We start from the raw sequence: 15,625 nt of genomic DNA, 5'->3' as shown, positions 1-15,625 counted from the left end.
ACAAAAACAAACCTGCATGCTCACCTCAATGCTGCAGTTATAGTGTAACACTACAGCTGCTTCTAAGCCCTTGTACACATGGTCGGAGATTCCGACGGAATGTGTCTGATCGGACCGTTTTGTCGGATATTCCTACTGTGTGTGTGGTCTACATCAGACTGTTTCTGTCAGAGTATCCGAGTTTCCAACTTGTTGGTAAAATTTTCCGACAAAATGCTCCGATCGGACATACTCCGATCATGTGTAGAGAATTCCGATCAGACAAAGTGCCACGCATGCTCAGATCAAATTCCTACACCAAAGCTATTGGCTACTAGCGTGAACGTAGTCCCGTCGTAACGAAATAACGTAATCTTTTGCTGGCCGAAATTCCGACCATGGGTACTCAGCATTAGAGTCTGCAAAAGACTTGAGACTGGGGTGGAAGTTCACCTTCCAGCAGGACAATGACTCTAAACATTCAGCCAGAGCTACAATGGAATGGTTTAGATCAAAGCATATTCATGTTTTAGAATGACCCAGTCAAAGTCCAGACCTACAACCAATTGAGAATCTGTGGCAAGACTTGAAAATTGCTGTTCACAGATGCTCTCCATCCAATCTGATAGATCTTGAGCCATTTTGCAAAGAAGAATCTGCAAAAATGTCACTCTCTAGATGTGCAAAGCTGGTAGAGACAGACCCAAAAAGACTTGCAGCTGTAATTGCAGCAAAACGTGGTTCTACAAAGTATTAACTCAGGATGGCCAACTACAAATGCACACCATGGTTTTCAGATATTTGTAAAAAATGTTAAAGACCATTTATCATTTTCCTTCCACTTCACAAATATGTGCCACTTTATGTTGCCCTATCACATAAAATCCCAATTAAATACATTTACATTTTTGGTTGTAACAAAATGTGGAAAATTTCAAGGCACTGTAAGATTTGTTTCATCTCTGTGTATCAACTGAGGCTGTTCACTTCACTGAGTATATGTGAGGGTTTACATCCACTTTAAGTGCACCAAAATGTATACACACTTTGGGAACCTATTGAAGTGAATGATAAAAAAAAAAAAAAAAGTTTAATATATATTATATACTGTATTTTCTGGCACAAAAACTTTATTAGTAATCTCATTAACGTTTACCACTACCTGTCACTTCTATACCCTTCTACCTAAAATGTCTAAGAACAGGAAAACGAACCAACGCAGTATCTGAATTTCTGTACAGGTATTGGTACTTTATTTTACATATCAAATATGTACAAATATTAACAGCCTGTATTAATGATTCATATACAACATGTCAGGGAGACCAGGAGTCTCCCCGACTATTACAAATATAGCAAAGACATTTCAAATAAATTATTTAAAGATATTTCCTGAGCATTTTATTAAAATAATAGCAATTCTATAACAATTTAGGGCTTGTGTATAAAAACCATGATGAAATGTTCTTGTCGCCTGCAGAAAAACAATCAGCCTCCAACTATCATTTATACAGTTAAAAAGGAAAAAAAAAAGTTTTGCTGGTTTCTAACAGCTACCAGAATTTTGCTCATTAAATATAATTTTCATATTTCATAATTACTGACACAAGTCAACTTTTTTTTAAAGCAAACCTTATACTTCTGTTAATAAAGCAAATTTCAAGAGCAGATTGAAATCATGGATTTGTTTTATACAATCTCCTTCATACTGTTTTCATACTGTTTTCTGAATTTGATGATGGCTAATCGGTTAAAATGATTCCAATATAAAGCTGTGTTTTTTTGTTCAAACAGCAACAAAACAAAAAGAAAAACAAAACATCACAACAATGTGTGATGCGGGAATCTCCCACCGCTGTGCTATTGTATTCTGACTGGGGACTCCTCCCCACCCCCACCAGAATACACTGATCAGTGCTTGCAGTCATTGGTTGCAAGTGCTGATTAAAGGCTGATATTCCAGCAAGACTATTAGACAGAAATTGGTTGTTAGGCTGGATTCACACTATGCATTTTTAGTGCTTTTTGCAGATTTGTACTACAGTCCATTTACCATGGTTTCCTATGGAACACGTTCTGTTGTGCAAATCTTCAAAATGAAAAAAGCACTAAAAATGCATAGGTGTGAATTCAGCCTTAGACCGGCTTCTGTTGAACAGACAGCAGTGGTACACATGTACTGAAAGCCATGCTGAACCTGCTGATTTTCTGTACGTGTGTACTAGGCTCAAAGCCAGCCACACATGTACAGATTGGGCCGCCAATGTTTAGGCCAATGTCTGACAGATTATCTAGACACACACAAGTACTGTTTGCAGGGTTTGATGGGTAAAGGAAGGCTGATTTGCAATTAAAAAGTCTAAAAAAAGGGCTGGACAAATCCCAGCAGCCAAGTAGCTAAAGCCCTTTAAAAATTACACCTGACACCTAACATTTGAGGTTTTCTCTACCTGTGGTCATTGGGGTTGGCTTCTAAAAAATTGAGCTGGCCCCCAGATTGGATAGACTTACTCCTGAATTCCATACTAAGTTTTTCCACCCTGGTCTAAAATACCCATTTAAGGGTAGCTTTAAAGTAAAACACCCTTTCTGTCCATAGATCTAGGGATATAAAGTATTTTACAAACTAAATTGAAAAGCTGCTTGTGAAATGGTTCCCGACAAACCCACACATGCACCAAAGAAAGTGCAGAGTACATGTGCCAGCCTGGCTAGAACCATTTTGACAAGTGGCTGTGTGATTTAGTGAGCAATATCCTGCTGGATTGGAGAAGGCAAATATAAGGCTGTCATGGGGCTGCAGGCCAAGGCAAAGGGACAAAATTAGAAGATACAATTACACTTTATCAACAATTTTCAATTCTTTGTTTCCCAGCAACAAATCCATTTTAGCTTTGGGTGGAAAAGTGCAGCTTTTGCCAACCTTGTTGGATACCTTTCAGATATTAAAGAGAGTCACTTTTTTGCACCGATTTAATTTTACATTAAAAAGACTCCACCAGACAGCATGACTTCCTCATTCAGCTATTCATCAGATGTGCAGTGCATGGAGATTGTGATCAGACAGTCCCTGAGTAATACAAATTGCCAGAAGTGTCACCCTAGGACTTCTGCTCACCGATAGACCTACCCACATTGCTGAACAAATTGGAAAAGGTATAGTGGTTGGCCATCAACTCTGTATGATAAAAAACACACACTCAACTATATTTTCAAGACTGACATCTGCCAAGTCAAAATGACAATTATACAGCACTAGAATACAAGACTAAGGACCTAGTCACCCCATTCCCATGTGGCGTGTTGTAGAAATGTACACGTTACAGCAATGTACATTAACACAGGTTACATGCGTTAGCAGTTATGAGGCGTTATTCATTGTGAATGGCACCCCTATGCATTAATCCAAGCACATGCATTGCAACACACTACCATGTGTTGTGGTGTGCTGCATTAGAAAAAATAATTGTGCATGGCTGATTTGCTGTTCATTCTGTACATGCATTAACTAAGACAGATATATACTTCTAGGTACACGTAGTTCCATTCACGCGATAATTCATAGCGGTTAAATATTCCCTTTTATCGGATTGGTAAATATGAATTATGCTACTTTGCATTGCAGTTGCAAATAGTTACTTGCGAACAAATTGTGCAAGGATTTTCAAAAAAAATCCGGGGGGGGGGGGGGGGGGGGGCGGGTAATGTATGGAGGCCACCACTGCTCAACTGCCCTAAAAGTCACATCAATCCAATGGCATACTTCTAGACCAGGAATCAATTGTGCAGAAAAAGATTTAGGACTTCATTTTCTATATGCTTGGTTTGCGTGTCCAACTCCGTTGTGAAGCCCCGAAACAGCCAGGTAACTAGAATTTTAGGAAGGAGTTCTGCCACGACCGTCTCCATATTTCTCAGTGAAAGGTTCAACTCATCTTCTGTTTGCTTGGAAACAGGAGCTCCTTTGTTATAGGCACACTACAAATATTCTGAATTAATTTTTCTTTATATGAATAGATCCGATTCTATTTACCCTGCTCACTGAACACCTGAACAGCACAACCTTTTAACCCAGAAAAATATAAAAATAACCTATACATGGTTATCACTTTTTAAAGGCACTCCATTATTTGATTAAAACAGTCTCTTAAGGAATGGAGGTGAATTACTCGTTTATCAGACGGTAGCTCGGAGTCATCCTTACAGCATCATCAAATGTCCAGACTTTTATGACACGCAGGCAGATGAAAGCAGTTTTGCACAGTTGCTGTAATTGCTGTAGTAATAAAGGCTAGTTGTCCTGAGTGTGGTCAAAGTTGGTAGATCGCAGCCAGGAACGTTATCAAAAAGGCAAAGTTTCCACAGATGTATATTGTCAGCACAATCTTCTTAAAGGTGTGTCCCTGACAATATAAAAATAGCAGTTAGGCATACCAGTAATGGGGATGGAGCACAACATAGGAAGACAGCTACGCCCTCTGGTGCTGAATTTGAGCGTTACAGGCGCTGAAGCCAACACAAAAAACCTTATAATAAAATCTAACAGTGATGCTGACCACAGAGTGAGGGAACTGAATTAAGCCTAGCTCTAGTCAAAGCATTTAAATGTTGGCTAGTGTTGGAAGGAGTTAATATTTCTGCCAGGTATTAGTCTGTGACCTTACATTGAACAGATTTTGCCTCACTTTCTGTCCCTATGAAGCCTATATGAGAAATGGAAAGAGCGAAGACAGAAGATATGAAAAGCAATAAAGTTTTGTCATATGTTCTAAAGCAGGGATATGCAATTAGCGTATCTCCAGCTATTTCAGAACTACAAGTCCCATGAGGCATAGCAAGACTGACAGCCACAAGCATGACACCCAGAGGCAGATGCATGATGGGACTTGTAGTTTTGCAACAGCTGGAGGTCCGCTAATTGCATATCCCTGTTCTAAACCTTCCCCACAATAGGAGAGATTACTTTATATGTGCTCCTACTATTGAGGCTCTCCAAGTTTATAGAGTTAGGACTGCCGACAATACTGGGGTGCCTTGTCACTGTCTCTGAAGCTTACGCATTATATATTGTATATGCAATAAATTATGCATTTGCAAATATGTGCAAACTAAACACACACACATACACACGGTCGGATTTTCCAACGGAAAATGTGCGATCGGATCATGTTGTCGGGAAATCCAATTGTGTGTGGGCTCCATCTGACTTTTTCCGTTGGATTTTCTGACGCATAAAGTTTGAGAGCTGGATCTAAAATTTCCCGACCACAAAATCTGATTGTTTAAATTCCGATCGTGTGTAGACAATTCCGATGGACAAAGTGCCACGCATGCTCAGAATAAACTAAGAGATGAAAGCTATTGGCTACTGGCCTCTTTATAGTCCCGTCGTACATGTTCTACATCACCACGTTCTGAACGATTGGATTTTCCGATAACTTTGTGCAGCCGGGTGTATGCAAGACAAGTTTGAGACAAAATGCGTTGGAAAAAATCCGATGGATTTTGTTGTCGGAATGTCCGACCTTGTGTATGGGGCATTAGGATAGTTTGGTTGGTTGCAGGTTGGAAAGTTGAGCTAGGAATTTTTCTTTGTCTTTGTTTTATTGCAGAGATTTCCCATCACTTCCTGTTCTTACAGCATAAACCCCCCCCCCCCCCCCCCCAAAAAAAAAAAAAAACCACACCAGTAGGGTCATTAGCCCTTCCAGGTGACATTCAATACAAAATAAGTTTTTTCTGGAGTTGGGATTAAAATGCAGGTCTGATGGATGGTACGCATGCGTTTTTTGCACATCATGTTTATGGCAGTCCATTCATTTCAATGGATTGTCCTACATGTGAAATCACACAAAAGAAATTAATGACCCCCACATTTTATTTTTTTAATTATGCTCCACCAAAATGCATGGCTATGATGCCTTCTGGCTCACGTGCTATCAAGGTGCATTGGAGTGCCACTAAGGATTAATGCCACGCTACGCACCTGTAAAAGCGGTGTACTTTTTTGTGGGTTGTGGGAAAGCATGGAATTTTGTGCTCGTTCCTGCGAACAAGCACACAATATGAACCACAAATATGAACCTAGCCTTGAGATGTACACATTTTAAAAAGATATACAATATCAATGTTATACATACATACATACATACATACATACATTACTATATAAAAATATACTATGAAGGTTATAAGCAAGAATTTTTATAGTTCACCCAAAATTGTTGTCAATGACAGCTGCTTCTTGTTGCCAATCTACAAACCTTTATATTAATTCAGGAAAAAAAAAAAAGACCACAACAGGTGCTCAATGAAAATATACTAATTCACCTTCCCGATAACTGGAATCTAAATTATCCTTGCCAGAGAGGAAGGGCTACATAATTATTATAAAACAAGCAACTTATTTCCATATACACTTTTATTTTAAAGGGTTTCTAGAATTTGGATGAAACAGAAAGCAATCCCTAAAGGGCCACTGATAGAACAGCACTGCATGTAGATTTAATATGGGAATGAAAGCCATAGCAACCTTGTGTCTATAGGGCCTACAGCAGGAGTGGTGCAAAACAAGATCCCCTATGGGAGTTCTATACTGAGTGAATTGATGGTGCCTAAGTTCTTATTTTTCCTGTGAAAGCTGAAGAGATGAGAGTTCAGCTTTCTCTGTGAATAAGTAGAAAACCGGTTTGTGTTATCACCTTTCAAAAAGAACACAAAACTTCTGTTCTACAAAAATCAATCAAAACTTGGAAAAAAATAAAAAAAATAAACGAAGAATGAAAATCTGAATTATACCGATTGCTGGGAAGCAATACACAGGAATCTTGCAAAAGAAGAACTGACAATGATCTACAGATGCAGTATACATTTATGAATTTTAAGAATAGACTTACCTCTTCCCCAATAAAGGAAGGATTTAGTATCCAAGTCTGATCATCTTCTGTTTTTCCCGATTCTGTGAGAAGCAGAAAAAGAGTAAAATACTTGAGTATTTTCCCAAAACGAGAGGGACGCATTTCGAGATTATAAAGATGAATGACTGGTGTAAAATAAGCCATCGATCGTCAAGACTTTATTTATCACAAAAAGTATTTTATTCATATGCAACTTACCAAGGTAAATATTACAGGGTAGCAATCACAACAGAGATAGCCATCCTGGACCTCAGCAATAGTGATGTCAGGAGATGCTTAAAGCGGACCTTCACCCTCCCACGGCACTCTCCTCTTCTTCATCCTGCGCCTGCTCAACTGTGCCAATATATGCTTTTTTTTTTGTTTATTTACATACAGGTTTTTTTCCTCCAAAGTCTTGGCCCGCACCCCAGCCTCCAGAATTGGCCTCTGAATGACAAAGGGGGGGGGGGGTTGCAGGGCCGGTGTTAGACTATTTTTCACCCTAGTCAAGACCAGCTACTTGCACATCCCCCCAAATTCTCATTATCGATTAGTTCTTGCAATTTGCTTTAAAAGACACGTGGCTGCAATCAGCAAACCGCAAGTCTTTTAAATGATAAAAAACCTGATTCATATTTCTATCGGCTCCTACAGCTGAATGACAGGACTGAAATTGCTAGCAATACAACTCTCAGCCTCTAAGTACACATGGGGACCGGTGTGATTCCCAATATTATATTATCAATATCAGCAGTAATAGAATATATACTAAAGCAGCAGTCTTTTATTATAACAAAAAGCAGCAGGCTTTTATTATGTATTATTAAATTAAAAGACTGCTGCTTTTGTATATATTATAATACTGGTGCTGATATATAATATTGGGGATCACACTGGTCCCCCCATCTCTTCTCTCTTACCTTACCTTCTCGGCTACCTGTAGGGAAGGACAGGGACTAACTGCTCTGTTGTGTGGGTGGGAGGATGAAATTATGTTGAGGCATGACGCACGCAGCACCTCATTGACTGGAAGCACTGCCTGGCACCTGTCCTGGACCGGACCCCTGGCACTGCTGGCAGCTTTGCTATTTGCAATCCGGATTGGCAGAGAGATTCCGGCCCAGCTAACATCAACCAATCTGGGTCATGCTCCAATTCGTGCACAGGTTAGGCCTGCACTGTGCACAGTGATAGTGAGCAGCACTAGCTGCAGCAGTATGCCGGATGGAGTAGACTGTGGCGCTGGCTGCAGCTGCTGGCGAACAACATGATATCCATCCAATCTGTGCGCACAGGCATAGAGCTGTGGAGTCTCTGGAAGCTGGGCCAGCTGCGCCCTCTGGGCAGCAGTGTGTCCTAGGCGAGAGCCTAGTTTGCCTAGAGGGAGCGCCGGCCCTGGGGGCGGGCCTAGTGGCACCTTCACCCAGAAGGGCCGGCAGCTGTCACAGACAACATGGCAGCGCCAGACCTGTGCAGCAGCTGCAGAGAGGAGGACCCAGCAGCTCAATGCTGGACCTGTTGGCTAGGAGAGTATGCTTGCTGTGCTGAAGGCAGTAAAAAGGTAAGCCTTTAAAGTAAAAGGGGTTGTTCAGATGCTGCAGTACCTCTTTAATAGTCACAAAATCCATGCTGGAGGTTTGTCTTATTTTGCACCAAAGCCAGGGAAAAAACTCACAGGCCTGCAATAATTATAGTAAAGCTTAGCTACAGGTAACCATTTTGTATGCCAATGGTACAAAGCTTCATCATAAGTCACTGTTTAACATTGCATTTTAGACACTATTGGGCTTGCAGAGTACAAAAAGCAACAAGTTGTGCACAGCGCAATAAACTAAAGCAGAATTCAGACTAGACTTTAGTTGGACATAATGAGCTACTGCAGTGCCTGTTGGTCATTCCCTACTAAATAAACCTACTTGTGCCAGTTTTCAATTACTGAGGGCCTCCAACTGGAAACCCCAGAAAATCCACCTAAATAAAAGCAGTGTTTCTCTATACTGAATCCCACAGAACAATATACAGTATCATTTCCTATGCTAACAAAAACACGTTATGGGATCTTAAGGTAGCTTTTCAGCCAGGAGAACACAGAGTGCTACCAACAAAGCTCACCACTGCGCAGGAGACAGAAACTGTGCAACTCCAGCAAGATGTCTATACAGACGTGCCATAGTACAAAGCCAACCATTGTGTAGGTGTCCCAAGGATCTGGGAGGTCCAGAGCTTGTAAGTTCATACCCAGGAAGATTGCAGCCACTACAAATAAAAAGGAAATATTGGTTAAGGAAGTCTAACGTTTGTTTACTTAATTTATTTATTAAGAATGTAATTTCACAGTGATGTAACAATTACTGCTGTAACAAATGTTGCTTGGAGACTACAAATATAGGAGTAGACAAAACGTATGTATGCTTCTCAATGAAGGTGACCAGATTTTATTTAATTAAATTCGGGGACATACTTTTTTTTTCTATTGGCAAATGGTAAACTATTTTATAAGCATATTTTCCTCAAATGATATATAAAGTATATGTGGTAGGTGTTAATGGAATGATTGCATGATATATATGTTATTTTTCACAATTCGTCCATGAGATAAAAAAAAAAAAAAAAAAAAATTATACTTGTTAGAATTTTTTGGGCTATGACTACCAAATGTTAAGAATATAAGATAAGAGAAAAAAACTTGGAGGGCGGGATGGGGCGGAAAAATTCAAATCCAATCCAGGCAGGGGAAGCTGCAGAATGTTTTTTTGGGGGTGCCATTTGAGGTAAAAGTGAGGGTGCTAATGTGGCACGCTACCACACACCTAGGGGAGTGGCCAAAAAGGTGGGTGTGGCCAGCAAGTTGGCTTGATCAGCAAGTGGAGGTTTCTTCATGGCGTACAATGGTGATCAGTATGTCCTGGCCTCTGTATAACACTAAAAAGGCAAAAAATGCAGCACAACCCTACACTTGCTTTATACAATTCTACAAACGGACTTATAAGTGCAATGGTAAAACCTATAAATATCCAGTGCAAATCAACCAATGCATTGCAATATAGTAGTGATGATGCCACCCCCTCCCCTGCAAAAACATTTAGAGAAATTTCAGAGCTTCAATGTGCAAATAATGCTGAAACCCCCTACATACAATAATAATAACAGATGCAAATCAACCAGTATATTAGAACATAGTAGTGGTGGTGTCACCTGTTCTGCAAAAGGTAATAATTATTGCAGAGAAGCAATGTGCAAATAGTGGTGAAACCCCCTATTACACAACATACCTGCTATAATTCTGGCAGCTGTGCCACCCCCCCAGTGTGTCCAATTGAAAAGTGACCTCCTGTAACAATAAAAAAAATGTAGTTTACTAACAGAATCAAGAGGAAAATTAGACAGTTTTCAATGCAGAGAAGAGACTTGAAGTCAGATAGGATTTCACACCGGTCTACTCAACTGTCCCAGCCAGAGTGATGGGTTGGCAGGAATAGGTCTGACATATAAACATGTTTATTCAGTCTAGTGGTCGCCATCACTTCAATAGGTATCTTAGCTCACAATCAATTATGCCAGGGGTCTCAAACAAGTCTCATGAGGCATTACAAGGCTGACATGACTCCCTCAGGCAGAGGCATGATGGGACTTGTAGTTCTGCAACAACTGGAGGGCCAGCAGTTTGAGACCCCTGAGTTATGCCAAGCACCTTACATTATAATATAAAATTATGATTTGCATAGCTTAAAGCGGTAGTAAACCGCAAAAAAAAAAAAAAAAAATCCAAAACATTGGGCCTCTGTAGGATAATAGCACAATGAACTTGCATGCATCTCATACTAGCCCATGATGAAAAAGACTTGCCTAAGAACAAAGCCATCCCGTAGTGCGCTGTCACGGCTCTCTGATACTTCCATCTTCACCCAGTCTTCCTTCTGGGTTCACAGGTTTCAGCTGTTTGACTGGCCCAAGCTAAAATGATGTCACTCCTGCGCATGCACACATGAGCCATGGACCTCTTAATGGACACCACACCATCCATTGAGAGTGCAGTGTGCATGCGCCAGTGAGGTTGACAGCTGCTACTATAGTAAATATTTCCTAAACGGTGCAAGTTTAGGAGATATTTACTGCACTATATATACACACAGGTAAGCTTTATTATAGGCTTACCTGTAGGTACAAGTAAACCATGGGGGATTTAAGATAAACCCCCTTACCTGCTTATCCTAGGTTTCAGTGGTACAAAACCACCCAGATCCACCCCAAAAGCCCCATAAAAACCCCATGCAAATACTGACTTTCTAAAAATCAGTATCTGCATAAAGCCTGCACAGCCCCTGCTGGGGACACAAAGTACTGCAAAGCGGTAGGCAAGAGGGACTCTACACATTTACCCTGTTTAGAAACATTTTATTTTGGGCAGTGCAGAAAAAGTCAACAGCCAGCATTATACTGGACTTCCCACATGTACAGACTTGGTACTTTGAAGGCTCTTTAAATTGGTATTTTGGGTTGAGGCATCAACTTTATAAATCAGCCTTTATTGCCTAATGTCCCTAAAACATTCAATGCTGGTAGTCAGCTGGGAACAGTGGATGTTGGAGTTAGAGCACAAAAGAGATTTCAAAACCACAAATAGACACATGGAAAGTTATATACATACTGTAATAGTAGCAGTGTCGGGGTGTATATGTGGTAAAGGAAACTGGGAAAGCCACATATGGCAGAGATGGTTTTGATTGCTTAGGGCAGGCCAGTTGTGAAATAGACAAGAGAGGCCATAAGAAATCTTTTAACTGCGCAACCATGGATAAACAGAGGTAGCTTGGGTGTGAACCAACTTTGGGCCTAAGCAAATCAGTCCAGCAAGGAGGCTAAAACTAAACAGAAAAAAGTTGTGCAATGAATAGACAGGAGGCTGGTAAATCTTGTATTTCTACACTGTGCTGAAATAACAACTGAAAAGCTAGAACATTGCGTTACTCTTCTCCCTTTAGGATTAAAAGTGGGAAGGTAGCCCTAAAATATGCCTCGTCAACTAAACAAAGTCCCTAAAATATCTTAATTTAAAGTTGACCTGTTACAATACTATTTTAAAATAATGGGCTGCCACTGCGCACCTAAAAATTATAGTTGCCCAACTGCCCCAACTTGAACACTTGGAGTTGCTGACCTGAAACAAGTATGCATGTCAGAATTTATGACTTATGACTACTTGTTCTGGACAACCAGGCAGTTTTCTTTTCCAGAAGCAAGTCATCTACAGCAGCCTCTGCATTTCTCTCATGGTGAATCAACGACTTCTTTATTGGAAAAAATGTGTTGTAGCAGATTTTATACCTGGGACTATGAGGCGGAGGTCTGAAGATTGCCATTACAGGCTGAAGAACTGCCAAAGCCATAACGACACAGCCCAAATACGGATGATAACCTGCCCGCTGCAAACATACAAGATTTCATTATCAATTACATAACGTATGGTCTTCCAAAATCCTATACATCATTAAAAAGGAGATACCTTAATGTCCCGCAGAGCAGCACTTTCCACGCAGACACAACCCTGCTGTACCTTTCTATTGTACAGACATATTTACTCTTGTAAGTGAAGTAAAAGAATATGGCATCTAAGTATTAAAAGGTCCATTTAATCTGTAGACAGTGAACAGCACTCTATCAACCAAAGATCAGAAGACCTAGAGCCTAAGGCAGAAAAATGCAAGTATAACTAAATTGTATAGATAGAATGGAGATGGAGTTAGGCTGGGTTCACACTTAAGCGAATTGTATGGGGATTTCCACACATCCAATTTGCAATTAGGTAGGAGAACGTGACTGACTATCATCTCTCTGGGGCGGCTGCGAAGCTCACTGCACAACTGCAGAGCTCACTGCAGATATGCTGTGCATCTTTGCCTCCATTTCAGGGCCCAATTCAGGCAAAGATTCTGCCCAGATTCATCCCTGACATGGAAAACAGGGACGCACAGCGTTGTTGTGCGATCCGTGGCCGGTTGAGGTGTGAAGCGAACCTAAAACTCCTGTTTTTATTGATACCCCTGCACCAGTTAGGGAGATTCACCCTCTCCATTTGTCCCATTTAAGGAAAGGAAGACAGACAGGGGTTATAACCCTCCCTTACTCTATTCAGAATGAAAAACAATGGCTATAGTTATCCTTTCAATACAGTAACATGAAGATCAGTAATTGCAAAACTGAGGGTGCTTCCATAAATTTTAGCAAACACCTATTAAAGAATGCAAAAAGTCAGTTATGGGGGGTTGGTGAGGGTGGGAATAGTTTTAACCAACTGACTTATTAGGTTATGGGGGTGTTGGAACAGTCCCAGCGAGAACGAACCTATTGCATTGTGGATTACCCTTGCATCTTGAAGACATGCAAATATCCACAGGTCCCTTTGTCCTACTTTTGCTAGCACAAGTATAGCGGGGTATTACGGGGCATTACATGAACTAGACTTGCTTTTATTAGAAAAGCAGGAAGCTATACTAGTGCTTGTTTTTTTTAAAGAAAATTCCAGCTATGGAAATATCACAAGCAACCATTACCTGCTGAGCACTAATACAGTATTTTATAAGATAAGGTCTCAAGGTAACTCTCTTCAGTGTATCAAACTATACACTATTCTGTTCGATTACTGATGACTTATCTGCCTAGCACAGGGGAGAGATGGCTCTGCTGAGATTAGGCCTCATGCACACAGATGGTGAGAAGCTGAAAATATGTCCGGTGCAAAATTCTAGGCATTTTCCCACGCAAGATAAATTGCACATGCCACATACAGCCTTCATACAAATGATTGGCTGTACATGACACTTGTCACTCCCCGGAAAAGGAAAACACCCAGAATTTTACACTGGATATATTTTCAGCCTCCTCACCGCCTGTGTGCATGAGGCCTTATAGTATCCAATATCACCACCTCTCTTATTCAATTAACCTTTTCCATAATACAACACTTAGGATCACCAACATAGAATGAGAATTACCTAACATGAGAGAGACTTGCCTATCAAACCCCAACTTGGCTGTACATGCTTCCATTTCTTTTTTATATTATCAAAGTTGGATCATTACGAAGCAGGTAAGCAGTTATGCCATCTCATAGTGCTAACAAACATGGCCTCTGTTACTTAGAAGTATCTATTCTGCAAGCACAGGTCTCACATAGGTTGCACCAACCTTGTATATTTTAGACTAAAGTTTGCTCTGATAAAAAAGGTAAATAAAAAAATGTATTCTTATTCCTAAAAAGGTATATATTTAAAAGTACTGAGGCTCTCTAAGGTGACATTAAAGGCTAATTTAAAAAACAAAACAAAATAACAAACATACTTACCTGCTCTGTGCAGTGGTTATGCACAGAGCAGCCTCGATCCGCCTTTTTTCGGGTCCCCCACTGGCTCTACTTGCTTCAACTTTTAAGCCAGTGCCCCCAATAGCAAGCCGCTTGCTCTGGAAGCACTGGTGCATGCTTGCCCCAGCCCCGCTCTATGCATACATCCAAAGAAAGCAAGAAGATAAAAAAACTTGAGCCTTTAAAACCACTTTAAGGTGCAATTGTCATCAACATAAAATTCTACAGCCTGTGGGCAATTTAGGATGCTTGTGTTACTAAGCACTCTCGAGCAAAAAATATGCAGAACAGGGATGTCTTGATTCAAATACTGCATCCTTGTTCCAGGTCAGTAACAGTAAATAACGTCTCCTCATTCCTACTTTGCTGCTAGGAGATTGCCAAGACAATTCCAATCAATATTGCTCACCTCACTATCACAGGAGCGAGTTCTCTCTCGGATTCTAATCATTGCAACATCCTACCAAGGACGGACAGGAGGACAGACAGGAGGACCCGATCTCTGGGAGTTTTTTGGCCAGGTTTTGGGATTCATGTAAATAGCCTACATCCTTTAATTTTAAAGCACTCCTTGCAAATGCTAGGTGCCAGGCTGTCCTGCTGACCCCTCTGACTTCAATATTTTGAGCCAGCACCAGGATGCAGATAAAGGCCTCTGTCTTTACTTAGACATTCTTCATCTGATTACTTGTTCTGGATCAGTGACTCAAAGTAGAGGTTCAGTATAACAAGCAACTAGAATTTTCAAGAGGATAGCAAAAGCAGCCTTTGATGCTTCACAATTGGTTAGATTTATTACTTCTCACAATACAAGTACAATACAAGTCAGGGCCAGGTGAGTTGCTAAAAACAATGCCCACTCTGTAGCTGACAGCGTAACTCAATTTTTAATAGGACAATTGCACGTCGAGCACCTTTTACTGGCTGATCTAACAAGCTCTATAATTGGGACAACAAAATTAAAAAGCAAGCAAATACTAAATATGAAGCCCATATTTAAAAACTGCTTTAAAAAATAACTAGAATTCCACTCTTCTATCCCGGTCTTCGATAGAAAACTAAATTAAACAATGACTAAATTGATTTCTAAAGCCAGGTCATGTGCTGGTTGGGATCATATCAGATCTCACAAGAAATCACCCAACCACAGAAAATCTCCCGTCTTGCTTAAGTCACCAGTCTCAATCCAAGACATTAACACTTATGTCCTGGAATTACAACTGGCAGCTCCAAAGCAAATGGTTTCAGTTGTGTTTTAAGGCAAGCACTGCAAATAAAAAAAGAATATGCACACACACTGAAAATAGACTAAAATTTGCCTATATAAAGAGCCCATATTATGTGTAGTTTAATCTTACTGTACACTTCAGACTTGAGACACACTATG

At 40.4% G+C, this 15,625-nt stretch overlaps 1 protein-coding gene across 1 annotated transcript in view; it reads right to left on the bottom strand.

Annotated features, from left to right (window-relative positions):
* Nucleotides 1-3,406: 3,406 nt before the first annotated feature.
* The window catches only part of LOC143928158 (putative ferric-chelate reductase 1), a 69,146-nt gene continuing 56,927 nt past the window's right edge, over nt 3,407-15,625 (bottom strand). The window contains exons 12-16 of the mRNA XM_077452851.1: nt 12,204-12,301; nt 10,151-10,209; nt 8,991-9,134; nt 6,876-6,937; nt 3,407-4,382 (exon numbers count right to left, since the gene is read on the bottom strand). Coding sequence (XP_077308977.1) covers nt 4,290-4,382; nt 6,876-6,937; nt 8,991-9,134; nt 10,151-10,209; nt 12,204-12,301 — 456 coding nt within the window. The 3' untranslated portion in view covers nt 3,407-4,289. The remainder of the gene's footprint in view (nt 4,383-6,875; nt 6,938-8,990; nt 9,135-10,150; nt 10,210-12,203; nt 12,302-15,625) is intronic.

The sequence above is a fragment of the Lithobates pipiens genome, unplaced genomic scaffold (assembly GCF_037356315.1).
Source record: "Lithobates pipiens isolate NorthernLeopardFrog02 unplaced genomic scaffold, aLitPip1_a1.2 Scaffold_23, whole genome shotgun sequence".
Classification (NCBI taxonomy): Eukaryota; Metazoa; Chordata; class Amphibia; order Anura; family Ranidae; genus Lithobates; species Lithobates pipiens.
Note: the sequence above shows the minus strand (reverse complement) of the source record. Positions and strands in the feature narration are given on the sequence as shown.